Below are 23,549 nucleotides of genomic sequence, written 5' to 3'. Positions count from 1 at the left end.
ATGACCCTTCTTCACTGCACAATAAAAAAAAGGATACCGTTTATAATGCAGTGCTTATGGTAATAACATTAATATGGAGAATACGGTAATGACAGTAATAACAACAACATTCATATCTATTAAGGCCCTGGATTTTTTTTCAGTGTGTGAAAAAAATTCACTTTGCGTCTGCTGCAAAATCTTTTTTTTTGCACGTCAACTAACAGAAACGTAGTCTGTAATCACTTTTCTTTTGAGTGGTGTGAAAATCCATAACATCAGTGGATGAAATATGAGGATTAGCAGCGTTAAATGACCTTACGTTTCACATATTGTCCGAATCGCCCTGAAAGCTCTCAAATGTCATTTGTTTTAAGAAGCTAAGCCGGATTTAGCCTGGTCGGTGCATGAATGGGAGTCTGCTCAGGAATATCAGGTTTTGCAGACTTGGGCCTTGAGATTGTGCGATGGCAGAACAGAGATGTATCTCCCTCGCCTGATATACAGGAGGTTGTGGGGTCGATCCTGACCCTGATGACGCCTGCTGTATATTTGGATTTTGCTTGTCTCTCTCTCCCTGTGGTCGTGCGGATTTTTCTCCGCGTCCTCCGGTATTTCCCCTCCACATTTAGAATCAACGTGTGTTGCCAGGTCGCTTCTGAAAAAGAGCTTTGTAGCTCAGTGGGCCTTGCCTGGTAAACTTATAAATAGTTTCGTTTGTGGTTAGTTTCGTGATTGAATTTGAAAGCTTGTTTGGACAGTCATAAGAAATCCTGGGCCCTAATAACAACGACGATTGCATTACAGTAACAAATCGTGAACACTTTAACTTGCATCCCTAATAGGTTGCGCACAAGGTTGGAGGTGGTCGCGAGTGTGGCTTCATCTCTCATCCCACCCCCGCCCCCCCCCCCCCGAGTAATTTCCGGGTCGCCGCTAGCCTGGAGTAGTGGGCGACGCGTGGACTCCTTCCTAAGCCACAGAAGCGCAAGCACTCGATGCGGCGTTGCCGGGTGTAGACTTACATTTCCGTGTCGCTGAAATGATTAAGCCCTGCGCCGTGAGTGAGCGTTGATTTGAGCGTGGCAATGAGAGGAGTAAGCGACAAATCACTCTTTCCCCCCCCCCCCCCACCACCACCACCTCCGTGGCACTTTGTTTGCGAGCACCTATTACCAGCGAGAATGTGCAAATGGATTAACAGCAACCGTTTTTTTAGAGGGCACGTTTCCAAACGCGCAGACATTCTATCCACACACACAAAGATAACAAAGATCCCCCATATAGCCTGTAACAGACTGTAGGGGCAAGTGCTGTTAGCGAGCACCTAACACACACACACGCACGCACACACGCACGCACGCACGTGTTTTGTGTCTTGTGCACGCCGTTGCTGTGTTTGTCTTTGAGGAAATGTTGTCGGGTGTCGTTTGCTGTTTTCTGCTTGCTGATGCTCCTGAGCACGAGAAACCTTGAAGTTTATTCCTATAAACAATGATTTATATTTATCCCGTGAAACCATGGAATGTAAAGATGAGATGAACGTTTTGCTGTTTGCGTGTGCAGTGTTGTGTGGGTGCTTCAAGCCTAGGATACCATTTTCAGCACTGCGATTGAAATGTTTTGTGGTTGCAAAGAAAAATACTCGTCATTCTCATCATTAACACTGTTGCGGCCTTAAAAGGAGAAATATATAATAGGTGACGTTTGAGGCAATGACCCTTTTGCATATGATGTATGGTATTGCAATAATACTAAGTGCAATTGAAAAATAAAATTGGCTTTAATACTGCTTTGTAAAATAAAATAAAAATGTCAAATGCATTAAGTTTACCAGTGGGGCATTATAGGTCAAATATATTTTTTAAATATTCTACCTTTTGCCTCTGTCTCCAAGTATAAAAAAATAAACGTTTTATTCCTTGGTCATGTTATTGCACGTCGGGGTTTATTTAAAATAAACTAAAACAATATACACTTCTTTGTCAATCCACTGCTGGACGAGATTCTCCCCCACTCCATTTACCACGGTCATGGGCCCTGTTTGACCATACTTCACCAGCCCGGTCAGCGTGGCTTGGGAATTGCAGGGGGTGGGGGATGAGGAAGGAGAAGCCCACCCTAACCGGTGCCACTCGCCACTGATGTTAGCCGTGCGGACAGGAATCAAGCAATCTGGGTTCGCCGGGTTCACAACGCGGAGGCCTCATCCAGCAGTGTTTGTTCGGACAAAAGCAACCCCGCTGAAATATTGCCACCGGCTCCACCTTCAGATCGGAGGTGGTAGAAGGGCCGTTGCCCGAACCGTCGGCCCAATGTGTATTTCTCTCTTACGAGGCACCATTTACTGAACAGTGTGGTGAGGTTTCCCCCCCCCCCTCTAACTTTGAACTTTTTTTGGGAGACTTAAAAAATAAATAAATAAAAATAAATGTTTCGTTAATCCAAAAAAATCCATGTCCCTCCACCCCCCGCCTCCTGGCAGCCGCGGGAGAAGGGAAGGATGCGATTTCATCGGCTCCAGAACGTGCAGATCGCACTGGACTACCTGAAGCATCGCAAGGTGAGGAGCGTGAGGATGGTGAGGGGTTTAGGAGGGCGATGAGAGAGGAGGGGGGGTGTAAGGAACGATGGCGATGAGAGGTGGTTGACAAACGGGGGGTGATTTGGAGAGAGGGTGAGTGACTCTTCACGTCGGATTATGACTTTCCATGTCCGTAAACATCATCCCAATTGCTCAGTCCCTCCTCATGCACAGCGTGAGCAGCCGATTTGTCGAAGGCTAATTTCCGCTCTACTACAGCACATACAGACCAGGTTCTGCTCACTCTCAATCAGTATCATTAAATATAGCATTCAGCGGCATTTGTTGAAGCCAACAAACTCTGGACGGGTTTCGACTACACGAGTTTCATTGGCAAGGGTTTGGCCCGATAACCGAATGCCGTTGGGATGCTGTAAGCGAGCTCTCTGCGTTAAATACTGCGCGCTTGAGAAACTGAAGTTAACCAAAGGCGTGCTTAAGACGGGAGTGGTTTTTTTGTCCATTGCAATGCGAATGTGTTGGCGCTGCCCATCTGACCTGACTGGGTTGATGTCACCTCCGTCTCACAGATCAAGTTGGTGAACATCCGAAATGACGACATCACAGATGGCAACCCCAAGCTGACCCTGGGGCTCATATGGACCATCATCCTGCACTTCCAGGTGATGATGATAGTGGTGGTGGTGATGGTAACAATGATGATCGTGGTCATCATGACGATGATAGTGAAGGTGAGGTTTATGATGATGATTTTGGTGATGATAGTTATGATGATGATGGTGGTGGCCGTGATGAAGATGATGACGATAAGTGATGGTTAGTGATGATGAGCGACGGTGCACACGAACCGAATTCATCGACCCATCTCCCGAGTGGCCGTCTTCCCGGGACGCGTTCCATCACTTATCTGCCCCTCCATCAATTATTTCTGACCATAGCCATCATCCCGTCTAGTGACGCGTCCGGTCTCTCCCAAGTTCACTCACTCTCCTTAATGGTTTGACAAATTTTCATTGCCCTGCTCATGCTCTCTCTCATCCACATGATTCCCCTGCCCCCCCCTCATTGCAATTCCCCGCATGGCATCTCACTTCTGAGGCAAAATTTTAGTGCCGGATACGGCCACATTTGCAAATGTTTTTTGTAACTCTGATCCTTACCCATGTACCGATAGTTACATTTTAATGTGTAATTTGTATTTAGGGACTGTGTGTTGTCCTGCTCTGGTCTGGTACTTTTGTTATTTTTCAGCCTTGCCCAAGCTCGCATTTAATGTTCAAAATCCGGCATGAATTGATATACTGTATTTTTACAATTTAAACTTGTGTACTTTATTTTGAGTGATTTGCTTACCTTTCCTATACTCTACACTCCTATCAGGTTCTGTCTTGTTTGTCCCTGCTGAACACCTGTGTAAACGAGCTTTGTAGCTCATCAGATTCCTTCTCCACGATTAATAATAAAGATTCTCGTTCTGATTCTCCATGGTTGCCCCTCGCCGTGGGTTAAAAACGATTTGGATGCCGGTGAAGATGATGACGACGTTGATGATGATGATGATGCCAGTTATGATGATGATGTCAACGTTGATAATGATGATGGCGTTGATGCCAGTAATGATGACAACGAAGACATTGATGATGATGACGACGTTGATGACGACAACGTTGATGCCAGTTATTATGACGATGAAGACGTTGATGACGACGACGATGTTGATGACGACGACGATGCTGATGACGACGACGATGCTGATGATGACTGCGTTGACGACGAAGTTGACGATGACGACGTTGATGACGACGACGACGTTGACGATGACGACGTTGATGACGACGACGACATTGATGACGACGACGTTGATGCCAGTTATTATGACGATGAAGACGTTGATGACGACGACGATGTTGATGATGATGACGATGTTGATGACGACGTTGATGACGACGAGATGACGATGACGACGTTGATGATTACGACGTTGATGACGACGACGACGTTGATGATGACGACGTTGATGATGACGACGTTGATGACAACGACGACGTTGATGACGACGACGATGTTGATGACGGGTGCTGGCGCCATCTCCGTCGCATACAGATCTCGGACATCCAGGTGACGGGCCAGTCCGAGGACATGACGGCCAAGGAGAAGCTGCTGCTCTGGTCGAAGCGCATGGTGGAGGGCTACCCCGGGGTCAAGTGCGACAACTTCACCACCTCCTGGCGCGACGGCAAACTCTTCACCGTCATCATCCACAAGCACAAGTGCGGCTCGCGCTGACCCCCCCCCCCCCCCCACCCACCATTCAGGGAGGGGAGGGGTGGGCCTAGGGGTGGGCCTAGGGGCTGTGGGGGGTAGGTGGGAGGGATGGAGGGATGGAGTTCCAAGTTCACGTTTCAAGTTTGTTGTTTAACCAGCTGGAGACCAGGATGAATTTCATTTGCAAAGAGTGACCTGGGGCATCGGTTAGGGTTGCGGGGGGTGGGGTGGGGGCGGGGGCGATGTTTGCCTTTGCTGCTGTGTGGTCTAGCCTAGGGGCGCCCCCAGTGGCAGCTGTCCCTGTGCAGCTAGATTCTAACCGCGAAGCTCTGTGACAAGTGGGGGACACGCCGTCGCTGGGCCGAGTCACTGTCGAGGGGAGGGACGGCGGGTTTACTGGCACAGTACCAGGCCGTGGCTCCCCGTGAATACATCGGCACTGGGGAGACAAAGGCGGCCGGGCCGCGGTGCTGTCCACCCCGCCCCCTCACGTGCCACGTGTGTCGGCTTCTGTGGGTGCTCGCTTAACAGCACTTGCCCCCCCCCGCCCCTCCTCCAACAGCCTGCGCGGGCTACACAGGTGACCTTTGCCTCTGTGTCTCGACTGCCACAGGCCAGAGCTGGTGGACCTCAAGCAGGTGCACGGCCGCTCCAACCAGGAGAACCTCGAGTTCGCCTTCTCCACCGCCGAGCGGGAGCTGGGGGTCACCAGGCTCCTGGACCCCGAAGGTGTGACACCGTCCCCCCGTGCGCGTCGCCAACGGCGCGTCGCTCGCGTGTCCGTCCCGTGAGCTCACGTCTGGGACCGGTAGAGGCTGCCCATGACGCTCGTGAGCGCCTGGCGCACAGCAGGAGCTCCTGTTTTCACCGCCCTCGCCGTGCGCGTTTGGGCTATCGGATTGAAAAGACAAACAAACGCAATCTGCCAACGAGGGCGCTGGGAAGGAGGGGACGTGCTCACGGCACCGCGGCACAAGCTCAGCGCGTCGCGGTCAAACGCGACACGCGCCTGCCTCTCCTGCCTCTCCTCGACTCCTAAACGCCGGCAGTACCTTTTTACCTTTGATAACAAAAATGTATCAGGTTGTAAACAATGTCTTCGTGACACACACACACATATACTTTGCATGTGCGTCTGAAACTCTAAACCTGCGATTGATCGCTAAATCCGAGCGCCGCGTCTCTCTCCTGCCCCGCGTTCTGCCCGCTGGAACTTATGCCGCCATCCCTTCTCCCCCCCCCCCTGCCAGACGTGGACGTGGCATCACCCGACGAGAAGTCGATCATCACCTATGTGTCCTCGCTCTACGACGCCATTCCCAAGGCTCCCGACGGCGCCAACGCTAACGTGAGCGCCGCACGCACTTTGAACTTGCGTACGCGGCCGGCTGCCCAGGCGGCCAGCTTGCGAGGCGAGGGAGCCGACGGGCGGACAGACAGACGGTTGTTCAGACGAACTAATTAACGAATGAATGACCCAACGATCGAACGAACGATTGAATCTCTGACCGAAAAGGATAAACTAAACTGAGCAATGAACGACCAAGCAAATTATGCCGTAGCTCCGCCTGTCCTTCTGCGATGGGGGACGGGGCGCGCTCAAGATATCCATCGCGACGATGGTCCAATTTGCGCGTACGTGTGGTGTAGAGTCATGTTGCTATTGGGGAACTCCCCCTATTGGTAAGCGGCCGCATCAACAGAAGGGTTGCTGCCCAAAGCTTGCAGAGCAAAGAGGAATATTAGCAACTGTGTGAAAACACATTTTACCCTGAACGGCTACCCGGTTCAGTTTTTCCATACCGCTGCTGAAATAGCTCCTGCGGACAAACACACTCACGCATTTTTGGAAGCCGTAGCGGAATATCACACGCACGCGCGCGCGATTTCCTTTTTTGTTTCCTTCCCCGTGCGGCTCGTGACGGCGTGGGCAGGAGGTGGAGACGCAGTGGCGCGAGTACCAGGAGCTCGTCGTGCTGCTCCTGCAGTGGCTGCGACACCACGTGACCGTCATGTACACACGCAACTTCCCCAACAACCCTGCCGAGCTCAAGGTGGGGTCGGGGGGGGGGGGAGCAGAGTTGGGGGCAGGGGGATGGGCAGGCGGGGGGGGGGTCCCATTTGGTCCTCAGAAGTGAAAAAAAAAACGGATGGCTAATTTTTCTGATTCAAATGAGCATTGCTGTATTTACGCCCGTGCGTCAAATCGTCGCTGAACGCGGCGCTTGTTTTAGGGACGCGCCTGCCGCGTTAAACGAGGGATTGCTCGACTCAGTTTCTACTTCGCCACGTCGGCACTCCCCAACTCCTCCCCCACCTCCACCGTACGCGCTAACCGGCGCGGTCAGGCGGCGGGGGGGGTTGAAGTACGATCAGATGAATTTCGATTTAAAGCTTTCGTGACTGCAGGGATTCTTATTCTTGGTTCTTTCGGTAAAGTCACCACGTAGAAGGGAAATAATAAAAATATAAAACAATAAAATTCTCACGACGTTTCGACTGCAACACAGGCAATCATCATCAGGTGTGAAAACCACAGCAAGAAAATGTTGCTGTGGTTGTGGTTTTCACACCTGATGATGATTGCTTGTGTTGCAATCGAAACGTCGTGAGAATTCTATTGTTTTATTTTTTATTATTTCATTATTTCCCTTCTACGTGGTGACTTTACCGAAAGAACCAAGAATACGATGAGATGACTCCCCAAACACCGGCACGGGTGTGAGGAGGGCCTCGCCCAGCGGTGCATTCACATAGAGGGGCGCCGTGGACACGCGCAACCTTGTCAGGCAGTACAGCAAGTAGGTAAACCCCCGGGTCCGTCCACTGGCGCGTGAGCCCTTCTCGAGGCTGTGCAGGCGTGGCTTTGTATGCGCGTTGAACTTCTTTCGCACCGTACGTAGCCGAGCCGTGCCAACCCGCGTAACCCCGACGCCAAACTATCACTCTCTCCACCCACACCCCTTCTCTCTTCCCCAGGCCTTGTACAACCAGTACCTGCAGTTCAAGGAGATGGAGCTGCCCCCGAAAGAGAGCGACAAGATGCGAATCAAAACACTCTACAAGTCTCTGGAGGTAGGTGCACAGAGGCCCCCGAACGCGTTCTGTTACCGGCCTGAGTACACGCTCGGCGGTAACGGGCATAGCTGGCAATTGATCGTATAAAATACTTCCGTTCCGTGTGAACGCGCATGGCTTTTGTGCGTGTGAAGTGATAAGCGTGCGATGTTGGAAGGTGTATTGTTTTTATGTTTGGGAGTGGTGGTGTAGCGGTTAGTGGGGTGCGCTCCAAACCTGGCGACCCGAGTTCGATTCCCGCTTCACCCCCATAACCGATGACGATTATATGAACCTGTTCTGGGCCTCCCCTAATTCGACTCAGCCTCAAATGAGTACCTGGTGCTGTGTGTAAACATCACCACTGGGGAGACAAAGGCGGCTGGGCGTGGTCCTGGCCACCCACGACCTCGTGTGCCGTGCCGGCCTTCATAGGTGCTCGTTAACAGCACTTGCCCCAACAGTCTGTTGAAGGCTATACGGGGGATCTTTGTCTTATTTAGACAAGGTCACCACAGTGGCGAGATGTTAACTATCTCGCCTGGTAAACCGGAGGTCGTGGGTTCGATTCTGACCCTGAGTTTGCATGTTTCTCCCCGTGGTGGTCGCGTGGATTTATCTCCAGGTTCCCCGCTTCTCCCCTCCACATTTAGAATCAACGTCGCGCGTTTAGATTATTTGGCTGCTATAAATGTCCGCGTGATGAGACGCTTTGTTGAGCTATCATTTGTGGCCAGGTCGCTTCTGAAAACGGAGCTACATAGCTCAGTGGGGCCTTACCTGGTAAAATAAAACGTAGCTTAGTTTAGTTGACGTGTGTTAATGGCCGTGTGTTTGTGTGCGGCTCCTTCACCAAGGCGTGGATTCTCGCCGGGCGCATCAAGCTGCCCCAGGGCCAGCACCCGAACGACGTGGAGAAGGAGTGGGGCCGGCTCATCGTCGCGATGCTCGAGAGGGAGAAGGAGCTGCGGCCCGAGATCGAGAGGTCGGTGCACGCGCACACACGCTTACACACGTGCACGCACACACGCGCACACACGCGCACACACGCGCACACACACACACACGCGCACACACACTCGCGCACATGCAAAAAGATTCCCCCCGCCCCACCCCCGTCGCCGTAGCCTTAACACGCTGCTGGGGCAAGTGCCGTTAGCAAGCACCTACGAAGGCCGGCACGGCACGCGAGAAAGGGGGGGACGGTGTGGCCAACACCACGCACGGCCGCCTTTGTCTCGCTAGTGCCGATGTTTCGACGCCGCACCACGTGCTCTGTTTTTTTTTTGAGGCCGAGTCGACACCCAGGCGAGGCCTGTGACCAGTCCATTTATCCGCCGCTCTTATTGGTCGTATTTGAGAATTTAACTCGGCCCGCTGGGTTCGCAGCGCAGCTCGTTAATCGCTTGCACTGGCGATCCCCACGATGTATACACACAAGACACACATGCGGACACACTTGCACGCGCACACTCACACACAGTCATTTCTGGGGGCGGAGCCAACGTTCGTTTGTACCGGCTGGAAATGTGTTTCCGCGCCGCGCTTTGAGGTTGACCGCGGCGACGGCTACGACGACGACGATCGTGGTGGTGGTGTTGTTGTTGTTGCCATGGTGACAGGCTGGAGATGCTGCAACGGGTGGCGCTGCAGATCCAGCAGGAGTCGGGCGTGTGCGAGGAGAAGCTGATGCGCGCCGAGCGGCTGCTGCACATGGTGAGTGTGGCTTTCCGGCGTCGCAGCTGCTGAGCAAAATGTGTGTGCGTGCTGAACTTCGTTCGCACGGTACGTAGCCGGCCGCGCTACGCGGAGGTGTGGGGGAAGGACAACAAACTAAACACAAAGAGCAGTTCAAAAGAGTTGTCAATCGAGCTTTTAAAGTCCATTGCTTCAGTGGCTTCCTAATATCGGAAGGAAGAGCGTTCCAGACGGCCACAGAAGCGCACCTCAAAGCGCACGGTGCAGTAACCGCCTGCTTTTGGCGAGCCATTGAACGAAAATTAACTTTGCGCAGGCAGCACAGGCGAGTTCACAATGGCCGTGGCGAAGCACTGAGCGGCTTCCGCTGGGCACTGGGCTCGAGCACAAGTTTGAGGCTGGGCTTTGGTTGCCGTGGTTCAACGGGTTCTGCAGTGGGGATGGTTCGTGACGAAATGGTCGTGGTGACGATGTTAGCGGTGGCGATGGCGACGATGTTAGCGGTGGTGACGATGTTGGCGGTGGCGATGGCGACGATGTTAGCGGTGGTGACGATGTTAGCGGTGGCGATGGTGGCGATGTTAGCGGTGGTGACGATGTTGGCGACGGTGTCGATGTTAGCGGTGGTGACGGTGCTGCGTGTGGTGGTGACTGCGCGGCGCCCCGCAGGAGCTGCATGCGGGCGGCACGGCGGGCCCAGGCGCCACGGAGCTCGAGGTGACGCTGGGCGAGCTGGACGCGCTCATCCGCAGCATGTTCGCCAACGTGCAGACGCTCAAGGACGGCCGCTACTTCCAGGCGGAGAACATGTACCGGCGGTGAGTGGCTCTGCACGTACACACACGCGTGCGCGAGTGTGTGGTGTATGTGCGTGTGCGCATCCATACATGTGTGGTGTTCTTCACGGAGGCACACACTTGACTTGGAGGCAACACGTTTATTTCAACAACCCAACCGGGTAACTACATAAACGTATGGAATAACAACATGGGTGATAATAAAGTATTAAAGCTTTCATGACTGCATAAAATTACTCATTGGTTTTTTCGGTAAAGTCACGTGACTTTACCGAAAAAACCAATGAGTAACATGGGTGATAGCCACTTGAGTATTAACTAAGCCACAACAGGGCAACTGCATAACTGGGTCAGTCAGTAACATTCTGACTGACCCACGATGCCGAGTGAAGACCGAAGATCGGAGAGACGTAGCACCGAGGGTTGTTTCCAGAGAACAGCTCCGATCGGGGCTGGGGACTCGGCCACGCCCCCTTCCAGATCCTTCCCGAAGACTCTGGCCCCTACATCACGTGTCCCTCTCTCCCCCTTTTGGACCCCCCTTGCCACTTCTCGGGGTCACCCAGACTGTCATGTCCTCACTCGACCTCTCTCTCACTGTCACCAGGACCATGCCCCCTAGGGCCCGCTTCCATGGCATACCCACTCAGGTGCCCGAGAGAGGCTCAAGACCCACAGTTCCACTCTTGTGACACTAGCTGGTGCTAACCGCCATAGTGACCCCATTTATGTCACTACATATGTATGGGGGGAGCGGTAGTGTAGCAGTTAGCACGCTGCACGACTAACCCGGGTGCCCCGAGTTCGATTCCCGCTCACAACACCGGTGACGATTATCTGAACTGTTCCTGGGCCCCCCTTCGGTCGACTCGGCCTCAAACTAGCGCCTGGCACGGTGTGTAAAAACATCGCCATTGGGGAGACAAAGGCGGCCAGGCGTGGTGCTCGACCTTGACCCCGACCGTCGCTTGCAGGGTGTTCCAGCTGCACGAGCGAGTGGTGGCGCTGCGCTCCGAGCACCGCACGGCGTTCTCCCCGAGCCGCGCGGCCGGCTCGGCCGTCGAGACGCAGACGGCGCGTGCGACGCTCGAGACGCAGACGACGCAGACTGACCGGGGTCAGGGCAAGCTGCAGCAGCAGCAGCTGCAGGTGAAGCTGAAGCACCCGCAGCCTCAGCAGCGGCGTTCGCCTGGAGGGTCGACCGCTGAGGAGGAGGCGACGGTGTCACTCCGAGACCTCCTACAGTGGGTGGAGACGCAGCAGGTGAGGCTCTGACTGGTGGTGGATGTCGTCATCGCACCGTGGGTCGTCATCATCGTTGGCCCCGTTTTCACAGAAAAACTTAAAAATTGGCGCGTGCGATTTGGGGGCGGTGGTGTGTGGCGGAGAGCAGCGGGGATACCAGCGCTATGTTTCAAGTTTCATTTCAAGTTTCATTTATTAGGTATAGCCCTGTGAGTCATGCGGCTCTTAAGTCGGGTGCAACCGCAACAAACAAAATATGAATCTACATTGCAGAAAACTATTACACCACAACCAGACCAAAATAAAGCTACAAAAACATTGTAAAAAAAACAATGTAACAACAGTAATCATAGGAACTGTTCCCCGTCGGCTCCGTCGGCCCCCGCGGCTCCATCGGCTCCATCGGCTCCCTCCGTCGGCTCCCCCGGCCCCCTCACAAGCGGCCCCCGCCAGCCGCTGCTGGGAGCGTGCCTCAGGCGGCCATCTTGCTTTACCCAAAGAGCAATAACCGGCGATGGTGCGGCGAGTTTGTGGCTGCTGTTGGCGAGTAGTCAATGTATGGCAAGGGTTGGCTTTCATGTGAGTGTCACTGGGCCTTGTGCATAGGATGCGCTGCCCTCTAGTTTTTTAAATAAATATTTTTAAAAAATGTAAATATAAAAGATTGGTAAACCTGTGAGGGAGAGATGTTGGTCCCGGTCACCAGTAACTGCACCCAAAAAATCCATCCATCACGTGAAATTTTGTTCCGCGTTTGTGATAAAATCGAACTCTTAAGTACAAAATGGGTTTGACTGAAAAGTGCTGCCCCTTCAACCCCCCCCCCCCCGCTACCATCCCACTGTGGGCACCGGAGGTCACGAGAATCGATTTCAGAGGTAGCTCTCCCGACATCTCGCTTCCACGTGCCGATCTCTAGCATATGGAGAGGGATGCACCCGCTTCAGGAGGCATGTGGTCGGGTACCCGCTCTCCGCGATGTGACGGCCGACTTTTACAATCCGGATAAACATTGAGGTGAAACGACGAAACAAATCTTACCCACGATGGAAGTTGTCCCAACCGTGTCAGCCGAGGAATCTGCCACCTCTGCAGGTGGCGCTGGATGCGGCGGAGTGGGGGACGGACCTCCCAGCCGTGGAGGCCAACTTGGAGGCCCACCGAGGCACGCACCGCGACATCGAGGCCTTCCGTGCTCGCCTCGAGCAGGCCAAGGCTGCCGAGGTGAGTCTTGCGATTCCGCTGCGGAGCAGAGGGGCGCGTGGGGGGGGGGGGTCCGATCGTGGTCGCGATCGGCAGCAGTAGCAGCAAGGATCATCATCACCACCAGCAGTAGAATCATGAGTGTATGTTGAACTTCTTGCACACCGTACGTAGCCAACGGTGCTAATCGGAGGTGTCGGGGGGGGGGGGGGGAAGGACAACAAACTAAAACACAAAAATGCAGTTCTAAAGCAATGACTTTTAAATTTTTACTGAACTTTCGTGACTGCAGGAATTCATATTCATTGGTTCATTCAGTAAAGTTACGTAGATAGAAAAAATGAAATAAAAATATAAAAAGCACGACGTTTCACAACACAAGCGATCGTCTTTAGTGTGCTACCTGCATCATCAGAAGCAGCGGCAGCAGAATTACCACCACCATCATCAGTAACATCAGCATCATCAGAAGCAGCAGTTGTGGTATCATCATCACCAGTAGTAGGATCGTCATCAGCAGCAGCAGAAGTACCCATCATCCTCGACAGCATCAGCAGGTGATAATTACTGTCATCGCCCTCATCCGGACCATACCGACAGTCAATCCTGTGCATTGCGTTTGTCCGAATAATAATCACCAGCGTAATTATCATCATCGTCAAGGGACGTCATAATCGTCGTCACGAGCAGCAAGAAGAGGCTCATCATCAGCTGCAGAAATATATCCTCATCAGCAGTGCAGCATCATCACTTTGTCTGCCAAGCACTTCCCGAGGCACGTCGATCCCATCTTCGTCACCTTCCTATCGGCAACGCGTTGCCACGCGTCCTGTGACCCTGACTGTGCCCCTTCTACAGCCCAAGGTCAGCTCGGCGAACAGGGGCACCTACAGCGAGTACCTGGGGCGCCTGGAGCTGCAGTACACGCGCCTGCTGGTGAGCGACGGCTCCTCGCCCCCCCCTCGATTCCCAAGCCTGTCCACCAGACGGATCGATCAATAACAAACACCGCCGCCACACGGTAATCCGCTCCTCGCTCCCGTCGAGAGAGGGGGCGGCTCCGGCGACGTTGGGAGGGGCCGCAGACGAGCGGCAAGGCAGCGACGCGATGAGCCGCCCGTCCGTGTCAGGGAGGGAGGCGCTATAACTCTCGTGAAGATCGTACAACGGTCACATTGCGTGCCCAGTAAATATGCAACGTTGGGCCCCAAACATTGCATTGGTGTTGGCCAACACATCCCAATGTAATGGGACCCTCCTGAAAAAAAACATTGAGTCTTAGGACTCTGTGCGGCTTTCCTGGGTGAAGGAGGGTCGGCACACCCGCGGCTCCGGAGCTGCGTGCGGCTCTTTAGAGACCGCCACGTGACCGTTGTTCACTAAGGGCCACCACCGTCTCGTATTCACATCGCAGAACTCGTCGCGTGGACGCCTGCGCCACCTCGAGAGCCTGGAGCGCTTCGTGTCGCGCGCCACGCACGAGCTCATGTGGCTGAACGCACGCGAGGAGGAGGAGGTGGCGCACGACTGGAGCAACCGCAATCCGGACGTCGCCAGCAAGCGCGAGTACCACGAGGTGACGCCCCGTGCGTGCGTGTGTCCGTGCGTGTGTCCGTCCGTGCGTGTGTCCGTGCGTGTGTCCGTGCGTGCGTGCGTATCTTCGTAGGTGCTGCTCGTTAATGGCACTTGCCCCAAAAGTCTGTGAAGGCTATACGGGGGGATCTGTATCTTTGTGTGGGGGAGGAGTGGTTGGCGCGCTCCGCTACGAACTTGCTGACCCAGTGACGCTCCTGGGACTCCCCTAGGTCGACTCAGCCTCAAATTAGTACCTGGTGCGGTGTGTAAAAAACATCGCCACTGGGGAGACAAAGGCGGTCGGGAGTGGTGCTGCTCACCCACCCCTTTCATGTGCCGTGCTACTCGCTAACAGCACTTGCCACAACAACTTGGAAAGGCTGGACAAAGTGGGGGGGGGTGGTGAGGGTGGTGGTCTTTGTCCGTCATCTGTTAGCAAGGTTTATCCGGTGACGGATGTACAACTGGCCGTTGGTGTGCTTCTCATTAGCTATCAAAAGGCGCTCCATACAAGTCACAATAAGCTATAAGATCGCTATGTTGTTCAAAGTGCAACGCTCCGACGCCCGCCCGCCCGCCCGCACGCACGGAGAGGGCCGAGACGCGCCACTCTGTGTGCTCGTTTGCGCGCAGGAGCTGATGAAGGAGCTCGAGAAGAAGGAGGTGGAGCTGAACGCTCTGCGTGACGGTGGCGAGCAGCTGCTCGTGCAGAACCACCCGGCTCGGGAGACCATCGAGGTACACCGCCACGGGGACAACGGTCCGGCCGCCATCCCCCCCCCCCCGCCACACAACACCCTCCACCCCCGCACCACCCCGCTGCCCTAACCCCCCACCCCCAACACACGGAATCTTTATTTTAAAGGTGTAAAGAAAGCGCCTCGTCCGCCGAGCCTCTGCAGCCGACTCGACTTGAGGATTCATTCCAATTCACGATTTCCGTCGCCGCCGTGACCTCCGCTTGCTTTTACAAGTGGCGCAAGCGGGCAGGCAGGAACCACCGCTGCACTCCGCAGCCTCCCTCCCCGCCCTTCGTCGTCGTCGTTCCTCCGTGCGTCTAGCCGCACGCGTCTCCACCGCCGACGGAGGTTGGCTGTCGGGGAGGGCTCTTGGCTGACCGGGTCCCCCGTGCGGGTTTTGTGTTCCGCAGGCTTACCTGGCCGCCATCCAGTCCCAGTGGCATTGGATTCTGCAAATCTGCAGCTGTGTGGAGACCCATCTCAAGGAAAACACGACCTTCTTCCAGGTGCGCACACACGTGCGTGTCCGTGTGTACGCGCGCAACGTGGTTTCGCACGTACGCAGTACGCATGCGCCGTAGTCGAGTTCGCGAGATAGCGGGGAGCGGGTGGCGCAGCGGTTGACGCGCATGACGCCGTGAACCCGGCGTCCTGAAATCAACTTCCGTCGGCAGCTAACGTCGGTGGCAGGCATGGTGCGCGTCATACCGCCTTCCTGCGCGCTGCCAGCACCTGACACAACAGAGCTGTCTCGCCATGCTTCGACACGCTCGCCGGTGCGGATACGGGAACCGTGACAAAACCGCTGCCATTTATCTCTCGCCGCCAATGTTGATCGCAGTGAAGGCCTACGAAGGCCAACGCGACAGTCGAGAGATTGGTGTGGCTATGACCACGCCCGGCAGACTTTGTCTCCCAAGTGGTGATGTTTACACACAGGTTCGCCGTTAAGGCCGATTCGACCTAGGGGAGGCCCAGGGCCGGTTCAGATATTCATCACTCCTGTTGGTTACGAGCCCAGGTCACCGAGTTTGTAGCACGATGCGCTAACCATTGCACCACTGCTGCCCCACCCCCGTCATAGGAATGTGGAATTTCCACCGCTGGATTCGGGCTGTAGAAAGATGAGCGGCAGTCCCGTGCTCATTTGAGCGGGAAACCACTTTGACCTTTGAACTTTGACTCACTCAGCTGTTTTATTGGCAGTGCAGGCGAGGAGGAGAGGGCTGATTTAGTGCAGCAGGAATGTATTATGGGCTGTAATGTATACGATGGGGTTCTCTATCAAACAGCGCTGGCATTCATCATGCAGCGTTATTATTGCCTCTTAGGGAGCTAATGTGATGGATATAATTCATGTGTTCACTGCACAGGATGTGTGTGTATGGGGAGCGGTGGTGTAGCGATTCGCGCACTGTGCTACGAGCATGTGCCACCTGAGTTCAATTCCCGCTCACGGCTAACACTCGGTGATGGTTATCTGAACTGGTCCCGGGCCTCCCCAAGGTCGATTCGACCTCGAATGAGACCAGCTGCGATGTGTAAATGTCGTCACTGGGGAGACAAAGGCGGCCGGGCACGTTGGCTGGCCACCCTCCCCCTCGTCTGCCGTGCCGGCCTTCATAGGTGCTCACCAACAGCACTTTCCCCAACAGTCTGTTAAGGCTACATGGAGGAACTTTGTCTTCACAACCTTCAGGCTCTGTAAATGTGCAGATTTCCCATATTCGTACAGAACATTGAGATGCGGCCGTGTTTACATGTTTTTATGTAGCGAAATTGTCTGTGATGGATGTACGTGCGTACATTTCAGATATCGCGTGTGTGCCGTTGTTGTTGTTGTTGTTGTTATCTTGTGTACACTCTGGTTTGTCGTGCGTCTCATCCGGGTTCGCGCGTGTGTCACAGTGTAAACGTGTTTCTCTTTCTACGTGTGTTACGGTTTAAAATGTGTGGCGGTTTCTAAGCGTGCTAAGCCAAGCCGAGCGTGTGCTTCGTCGTTCGCGTTTGCCGCAGTTTTTCGCGGAGGCTCGGGAGGGCGAGCATCGCCTGAACTCGCTGCTCGAGTCGATCCAGCGCAAGTACACGTGCGATAAGAGCAGCAGCCTCTCCCGCCTCGAGGACCTGGTGCAGTGCTCCATGGTGAGCGCCGCGTGATGTGCTCATGACCGCGCGTCTCTGCGGGGCGGGGAGCGGAAGTGCAGCGGTCGGCGCGCCGCGCTATGAACCTGGGGCATTGCGAGTTTGCTTCCCGCTCACGCACACACCCAACACCAGCAACGATAAATTTCGATTTAAAGCTTTCGTGACTGCAGGGATTCATCTTCTTGGTTCTTTCGGTAAAGTCACCACGTAGAATGGAAATAAAATAATACAAATAAGACATAGTAAAATAAAATTCTCACGACGTTTCGGCCACAACACAAGTAGCCTTCTTCAGGTGAAGGAACAGAACTGTCGGGACGACAGCGCTTTAATGAACGAATCTTAGCAGCGTTCATTGAAGCGCTGTCGTCCCGACAGTTCTGTTCCTTCACGTGAAGAAGGCTACTTGTGTTGTGGCCGAAACGTCGTGAGAGTTTTATTTTATTTTATTATGTTTTATTTTTATTACTTTGTTTCCGTTCTACCAGGAACGATAATTATATCTGAGCCTCCCATCGGTCGACTGGGGGAGGCTCACATAAAGAAACGAGTGCCTGGTGCGGTGTGTAGTAAACATCGCCACTAGGGAGGCAAAGGCGGCCGGGTGTGGTGCTGGCCACCCGCCTACCCCCCCCTCTTGTGTGCCGTGCCGGCCTTCATAGGTGCTCGCTAAAAACAATTGCCCCAACAGTCTGTTAAAGGCTACACGTGTGCGTCTCTGTGGGGTGGAGAGCGGTAGTGTAGCTGTTAGCGCGCTGCACCACGAACCCGGCGACCCGTGTTTGAATCCCGCTCACGGACACCAACTCCGGTGACGATTATCTGAACCGGTGCTAGGCCTCCCCTAGGTCGACTCAGCCTCAAACGAGTGCCTGGTGCGGTGTGTAAACATCGCCACTGGTGGAGGTAAAGGTGGCCGGGCGAGGTTGTCCATACCCCCCCAAACCCCTTGTAAAAAAAAATATATATATAGCTGCGCCGTGCGGACCTTCATAGATGCTCGTTTTAACAGCACTTGTCCCAACAGTCTGTGAAGGCTATACGGGGGAACTTTGTCTTTGTCGTCTACGATTTTGAACTCGCGCGTCAGGACGAGAAGGAACAGCTGGTGGAGTTGAAGCGCACCGTGGCCGGGCTGGTCGGGCGAGCCAAAACCATCGTGCAGCAGAAGCCTCGCAACCCTGAGAACCGCGTGGCCGCTTCGATCCCCATCCGAGCTGTCTGCGACTACAAGCAGATGGAGGTGAGGTCTAGCAGGAGCCGGGTCTTCTCAGTCGATCAATTCCGCGCCGAGTTTGTCTCAGTCCTGCTTGTGAGTACCCCGGTGCGATGCGTGTAAACATTTCCTCTAGGTTAGACAAAGGCGGCCGGGCGTGGTGCCGGCCACCCACCCCACCCCGTGCAGCCGTGCCGCCCTTCATAGGTGCTGCTCGCTAAGCAGCACTTGCCCCGGCAGACTGTTGAGGCTATACGGGCGGCCTTCTTTGTCTTTTCTTGCGTCTCCACCGCCACGCAGATCACGATTCACAAGGGCGAGGAATGCGCCCTGGAGGACAACTCCCAGCGGAGCAAGTGGCGCGTGATCAACCCGACGGGCAACATCGCCACCGTGCCCTCCGTGTGCTTCCTGGTGCCGCCCCCTAACCCCGACGCCATGGAAACCGCCGCCAGGTGAGTTAAACTGAACACTTTTGTTTTTTATTTACCAGTGAAGGCCCAAAAGCGGCTTATCATGCGGAAATTTAAATCAGCCAAATACTAAAACGCACGCCGATTGTAAACGTGGAGGGGACAAACCCGGAGGATCCGGAGAAAAATCCACACGACCACACGGAGAGAGAGAGACACGCGAACTCCAAATATACACGAACTCACAACCTCCTGCATACCAGGCGAGGGAGATAGCATCTCGCCACCGTGACGCGTTAAGTTACAAAGCCAGGGATGTACATTTATATGGGCTTGCATTTAAATAAAATTATAGAACGGTAGAGTCGCGTATCCGACTCGCTGGGGGGGGGAGGGGGGGATCGAGGTAGATGTGGATATCTGATGAGGTCAGATATGTGAACGTCTTATCGGAAACGAGATGTTGCACAAAAACTGCACCTCATGTGTAAGCGGTTACTTGCGCAGGGTGGGTACGTGGCATTTTGTACCATAGTAGTGAATTTCTGTGGCCGGCGTGGTGAAGTATGGTCAAACAAACCCCCCACCCCCATAAACAACATGACAAAGAGAGGATGGAATTCATCCAATAAAAAAACATTGCTCAATGAAAAGTGGGCTGCCAGGAGCGGTCAGGAACTTGTTGCCAGCCTCGGCAGCGTTGGAAGAGCTTCCAAATGCAGCTCAGAATTAAAGGTGGATCTCACTTACGAAAACGCTGCTGATATTCATGATGATAAAAATAACAGCGCTGCTATTCTAGATAGCGAGACTGTCACTGAAGGCGATGACAATGCTGCTGCTGCTGATAATGCTACTGATGATCATTACACTGCTCCAGATCACAGATCGTGATGACAATGCTGATGCCGATGACGATGACGACGACATTGTCAGTGCGAGGTGACGATGTTAACGACGGCGCCCGTGACCTCGTGCAGGATTGAGCAGCTCTACCAGAGCGCCATGGCGCTGTGGCACCAGCAGCATGTGAACATGAAGAGCGTCGTGTCCTACCTCTACCTCATCAAGGACATCGAGATCATCCGCTCGTGGAACGTCATCACGGTCAGTGCCCCCGAGACCTCCAACCTCTCACCCGTAGCCTCCTCTACGAACCCAAGAACCCGAGTTCCATTCCCAGCTATGGCTAACAGCAGTGGTGCCTGAAATGGGTCAGGGCGGCCTCTGGGTCTACTCAGCTTTAGCAAGGAGTACCTGGTGCAGTGTGCATATGGCCCTGGTGTATTTCTGGCCACATCCCACCCTCCTTGTGCGCCGGTGCCAGCCTTAAGAAATGCTCGCTAACTGCACTTGCCCCAACATCTTGTCTAAGCTACACGGGGTATTTCTGTCTTTGTGTGTGCATGCGCGTGCTTGTGTTGGTGGGTGTCTTTGCATGTGCATCTGTGTGTCTTGAGCGTGTCTGGCTCTGCGTATAATCTGTGCATTCGTACTTGTACGCATCGGTACTGGGTGAGACAAAGACGGCCGGGCGTGACGTTTGCCACACCACTCGCCTGCCGCCGTAGGTCCTGCCCGATTATAACAGCCCTCGCCCCAACATTCTGTGTAGGCTACAAGGGTAAGGGGGGCGGCTCGTTTATATTTCGTTAAGCGCGCGTGTCCATCCGCGTTTTGTCTCTCCCGTTCCCCGGTTTCGGCAGCTCAAGTCGCTGCCGCAGCAGGAGTACGAGCGGGTGGTGCGGAGCGTGCAGGTGCGCTTCCAGGACTTCCTGGAGGACTCCCGCGAGTCGCAGCTCATCTCCACGGCCGACCACGCGCGCGTGCAGGCCGACGTCGAGGCGTGCCGACAGCACTTCGACGCGCTGCTCAGCGCCATGCGGCAGGGTGAGGGCGCAGCGGGTGGAGCGAGACCAGAGGGAGGGGTCGTGGTGGGGGAGGGGTCGTGGTGGTGGAGGGGGAGGGGTGGTGGAGGGGTCGTGGTGGGGAGGGGTCGTGGTGAGGAGGGGTCGTGGTGGGGGAGGGGTCGTGGTGGGGAGGGGTCGTGGTGAGGAGGGGTCGTGGTGAGGAGGGGTCGTGGTGGGGAGGGGTCGTGGTGGGGAGGGGTCATGGTGAGGAGGGGTCGTGGTGAGGAGGGGTCGTGGTGGGGAGGGGTCGTGGTGGGGAGGGGTCGTGGTGAGGAGGGGTCGTGGTGGGGAGGGGTCGTGGTGGGGATGGGACGGCTAGTGGGAAGACGGAAGGACCGGCAAGTGAGGAGGTGGAGGGGAGGATGGGCGTGGGCCGTGGGTTGTGAGTTCTCCGATCTTGAACGAGGGAGAAAATGAACTCAATGCTGCCCTTCTCTTTCTTTGTGTCCATGTGTGTCTGCGTGTCTGCGTGCATTTATGCGTCCGTGTGTCTGCGCATGCGTCTGCGTGTCTGCGTGCACGTGCGTGCATTTGCGTGCGTCTGTGTATCTGTGTGCGTCTGTGTATCTGTGTGCGTCTGTGTATCTGCGTGCGCGCCTCTGTGTTTGTGCGTGCCGCCTGCGTGTCGGCTCTGCCGTGCGCGCAGAGGAGGAAGGCGAGAGCCTCTGTGGCTCGCTGCTCTCGCGCCTGCAGAAGGTGCGGCTGCGGCTGGAGGGCTGCGAGGAGCGCGTGATCCGCCAGATCCGAACTCCGCTCGACCCCTCGGACCCCCTGCAGGACAGCCTGCAGCGCATCGCGGAGCAGGAGGTAGCATGCGCACGTCTGTGTGCATGTGGGTGTGTACGCGTGTGTTGTGGTCACCAAAGACAAAGACTCGGCCTCAGATGAGTACCTGGTGCGGTGTGTGAACATCGCCACTGGGGAGACAAAGGCGGTCGGGCGTGTTGCTGGCCACCCACCCCCTCGTGTACCGTTCCGGCCTTCATAGGTGCTGCTCGCTAACAGCACTTGCCCCTACAGTCTGTTAAGGCTACACGGGGGATCTTTGTCTTTGTTGTGGTCACGCGCACAAGTATTGGGAGCGGTGGTCTAACGGTTAGCTCGCTGCGCTACGAACCCGGCGACCCGAATGATTCCCGCTCGTGGTCATCACCAGTGACGATTATCTGAACCGGTCATGAGCGTTCCGTAGGTCGACTCAGCCTAAAATGAATACCTGTTGCAGTGTGTAAACATCACCTATGGTGAGACAAAGGCGGCCGGGCGTGGTGTTGGCCACCCACCTCCTCATGTGCTGTGCTGACCTCCATAGGTGCTCGTTAACAGCACTTGCCCCTACAGTCTGTTGCAGGATATACGGGGGATCTTTGTCTTGGGGTGTTTGTGTGGAGCAGTTGGACAGTGTTAGATTTAAAGCTTTCGTGACTGCAAGGATCCATACTCTTTGGTTCTATTCAGTAAAGTCACGTAGGTAAAAAAAAATCACGACGTTTCGGCCACAACACAAGTGGCCTTCTTCAGGTGAAGGAACAGAACTGTCGGGACGACAGCACTTCAATGATGAAGGCCACTTGTGTTATGGCCGAAACGTCGTGATTTTTGTTGTTTTATTTTTTACCTACGTGACTTTACCGAATAGAACCAAAGAGTACAGTTGGACAGTGGTTAGCGCAATGTGCTACAAACCCGGCGAACAGAGTTCTATTCCCGCTCATGACAAATAAGAGTGGTGAATATCTGAACTGGTCCCGAGCATCCCCGAGACCTCACCGCCAGAGTCAAATATCCATTGAGCATGCAGCTGTACAGAACCGACTGACCGGAGCATCGCATCGCCTGCCCATGAGTAAACTATAAACAATTTTTTTTATTTTACCAGGTAAGGCCCACCGAGCTATACAGCCCTTTTTCAGAAGCGACCTGGCCACAAATGATAGCTCAACAAAGTGGCTCATGTGGAAATTTCAATCAGCCAAATACTCTAAATGTGGAGGGCAAAAAATGGGAGGTACCAGGACAAAAATCCACGCGACCACGGGGAGAACATTCAAACTCCAAATATACAGGCGCCAGGGTCGGAATCGAACCGACGAGCACCTGTATACCAGACAAGGGAGTTAACATCTCGCCACCGTGGCGCCCAGTGAGTCGGCTCACACGCCCGTCCCGTGCTCTCCTCCTCCTCACTATACAGGCGGTCGTGCAGGACCTGGGCAAGGTGGAGGCTGAAATGTCGTCGCTGGACAAGGAGAGTCGGGAAGCCCTTGCCGCGCAGCCCGGCCAGTCGCACAGCGTGTCCTCGCTCGCGTCGGAGCTCGCCCTCACCACCCAGAAGCTAGTGCAGGTCAAGGCCCTGTCGACGGTCTACCTGGAGAGGTGAGTGTCCGTCTCGCCGCGCTCGCGTGTCACCGCGACGCCGCTACCCGAACGTCCCCCGTGTGGGACCGCAGAGCTTGGGCAGTTGTTGGTTCTTCTTCATATGATGGTCACCAATGGCAACACTCCCAATGCGGACGCGGTTGAACCCCGACCCATGCCGATGATCATTAATTGTTAATTTTTTTCGTGCCACCACACCGCGCGACTGCAGCTGCCACCGTTTCCTCAGCGTTTGAGTTTCCTGAACCGGGGGACCCATCCAAGAGCTATCGCGTCTGCGAAGGAAGTTTTATGGAGTTCTGACTCTCCTTTGCCGTACTTTTTTATGGGGCTTGCGAATGACCCGCTCTAAACGTCCGTGTAATTTGCTGTGGCCTCTGTC

General features: G+C 54.6%; 1 protein-coding gene across 1 annotated transcript in view; it reads left to right on the top strand.

Annotated features, from left to right (window-relative positions):
- Positions 1-23,549, top strand: part of LOC116946707 (microtubule-actin cross-linking factor 1, isoforms 1/2/3/4-like) — a 340,281-nt gene that overhangs the window by 129,110 nt on the left and 187,622 nt on the right. Inside the window, exons 9-31 of the mRNA XM_076069967.1 lie at positions 2,465-2,542; positions 3,094-3,186; positions 4,628-4,794; positions 5,403-5,518; positions 6,040-6,137; positions 6,724-6,843; positions 7,769-7,864; positions 8,704-8,831; positions 9,469-9,562; positions 10,214-10,362; positions 11,316-11,604; positions 12,682-12,810; positions 13,648-13,725; positions 14,204-14,365; positions 14,998-15,102; positions 15,515-15,610; positions 17,121-17,246; positions 18,340-18,492; positions 18,766-18,920; positions 19,859-19,985; positions 20,585-20,768; positions 21,435-21,595; positions 22,983-23,164. Coding sequence (XP_075926082.1) covers positions 2,465-2,542; positions 3,094-3,186; positions 4,628-4,794; positions 5,403-5,518; positions 6,040-6,137; positions 6,724-6,843; positions 7,769-7,864; positions 8,704-8,831; positions 9,469-9,562; positions 10,214-10,362; positions 11,316-11,604; positions 12,682-12,810; positions 13,648-13,725; positions 14,204-14,365; positions 14,998-15,102; positions 15,515-15,610; positions 17,121-17,246; positions 18,340-18,492; positions 18,766-18,920; positions 19,859-19,985; positions 20,585-20,768; positions 21,435-21,595; positions 22,983-23,164 — 3,086 coding nt within the window. The remainder of the gene's footprint in view (positions 1-2,464; positions 2,543-3,093; positions 3,187-4,627; positions 4,795-5,402; positions 5,519-6,039; positions 6,138-6,723; positions 6,844-7,768; positions 7,865-8,703; positions 8,832-9,468; positions 9,563-10,213; positions 10,363-11,315; positions 11,605-12,681; positions 12,811-13,647; positions 13,726-14,203; positions 14,366-14,997; positions 15,103-15,514; positions 15,611-17,120; positions 17,247-18,339; positions 18,493-18,765; positions 18,921-19,858; positions 19,986-20,584; positions 20,769-21,434; positions 21,596-22,982; positions 23,165-23,549) is intronic.

The sequence above is a fragment of the Petromyzon marinus genome, chromosome 27 (genome assembly GCF_048934315.1).
Source record: "Petromyzon marinus isolate PM22_M1 ecotype Great Lakes invasive population chromosome 27, UKy_Petmar_22M1.pri1.0, whole genome shotgun sequence".
NCBI classification, from domain to species: Eukaryota; Metazoa; Chordata; class Hyperoartia; order Petromyzontiformes; family Petromyzontidae; genus Petromyzon; species Petromyzon marinus.
This window is presented reverse-complemented; position numbering and strand designations above follow the sequence as displayed.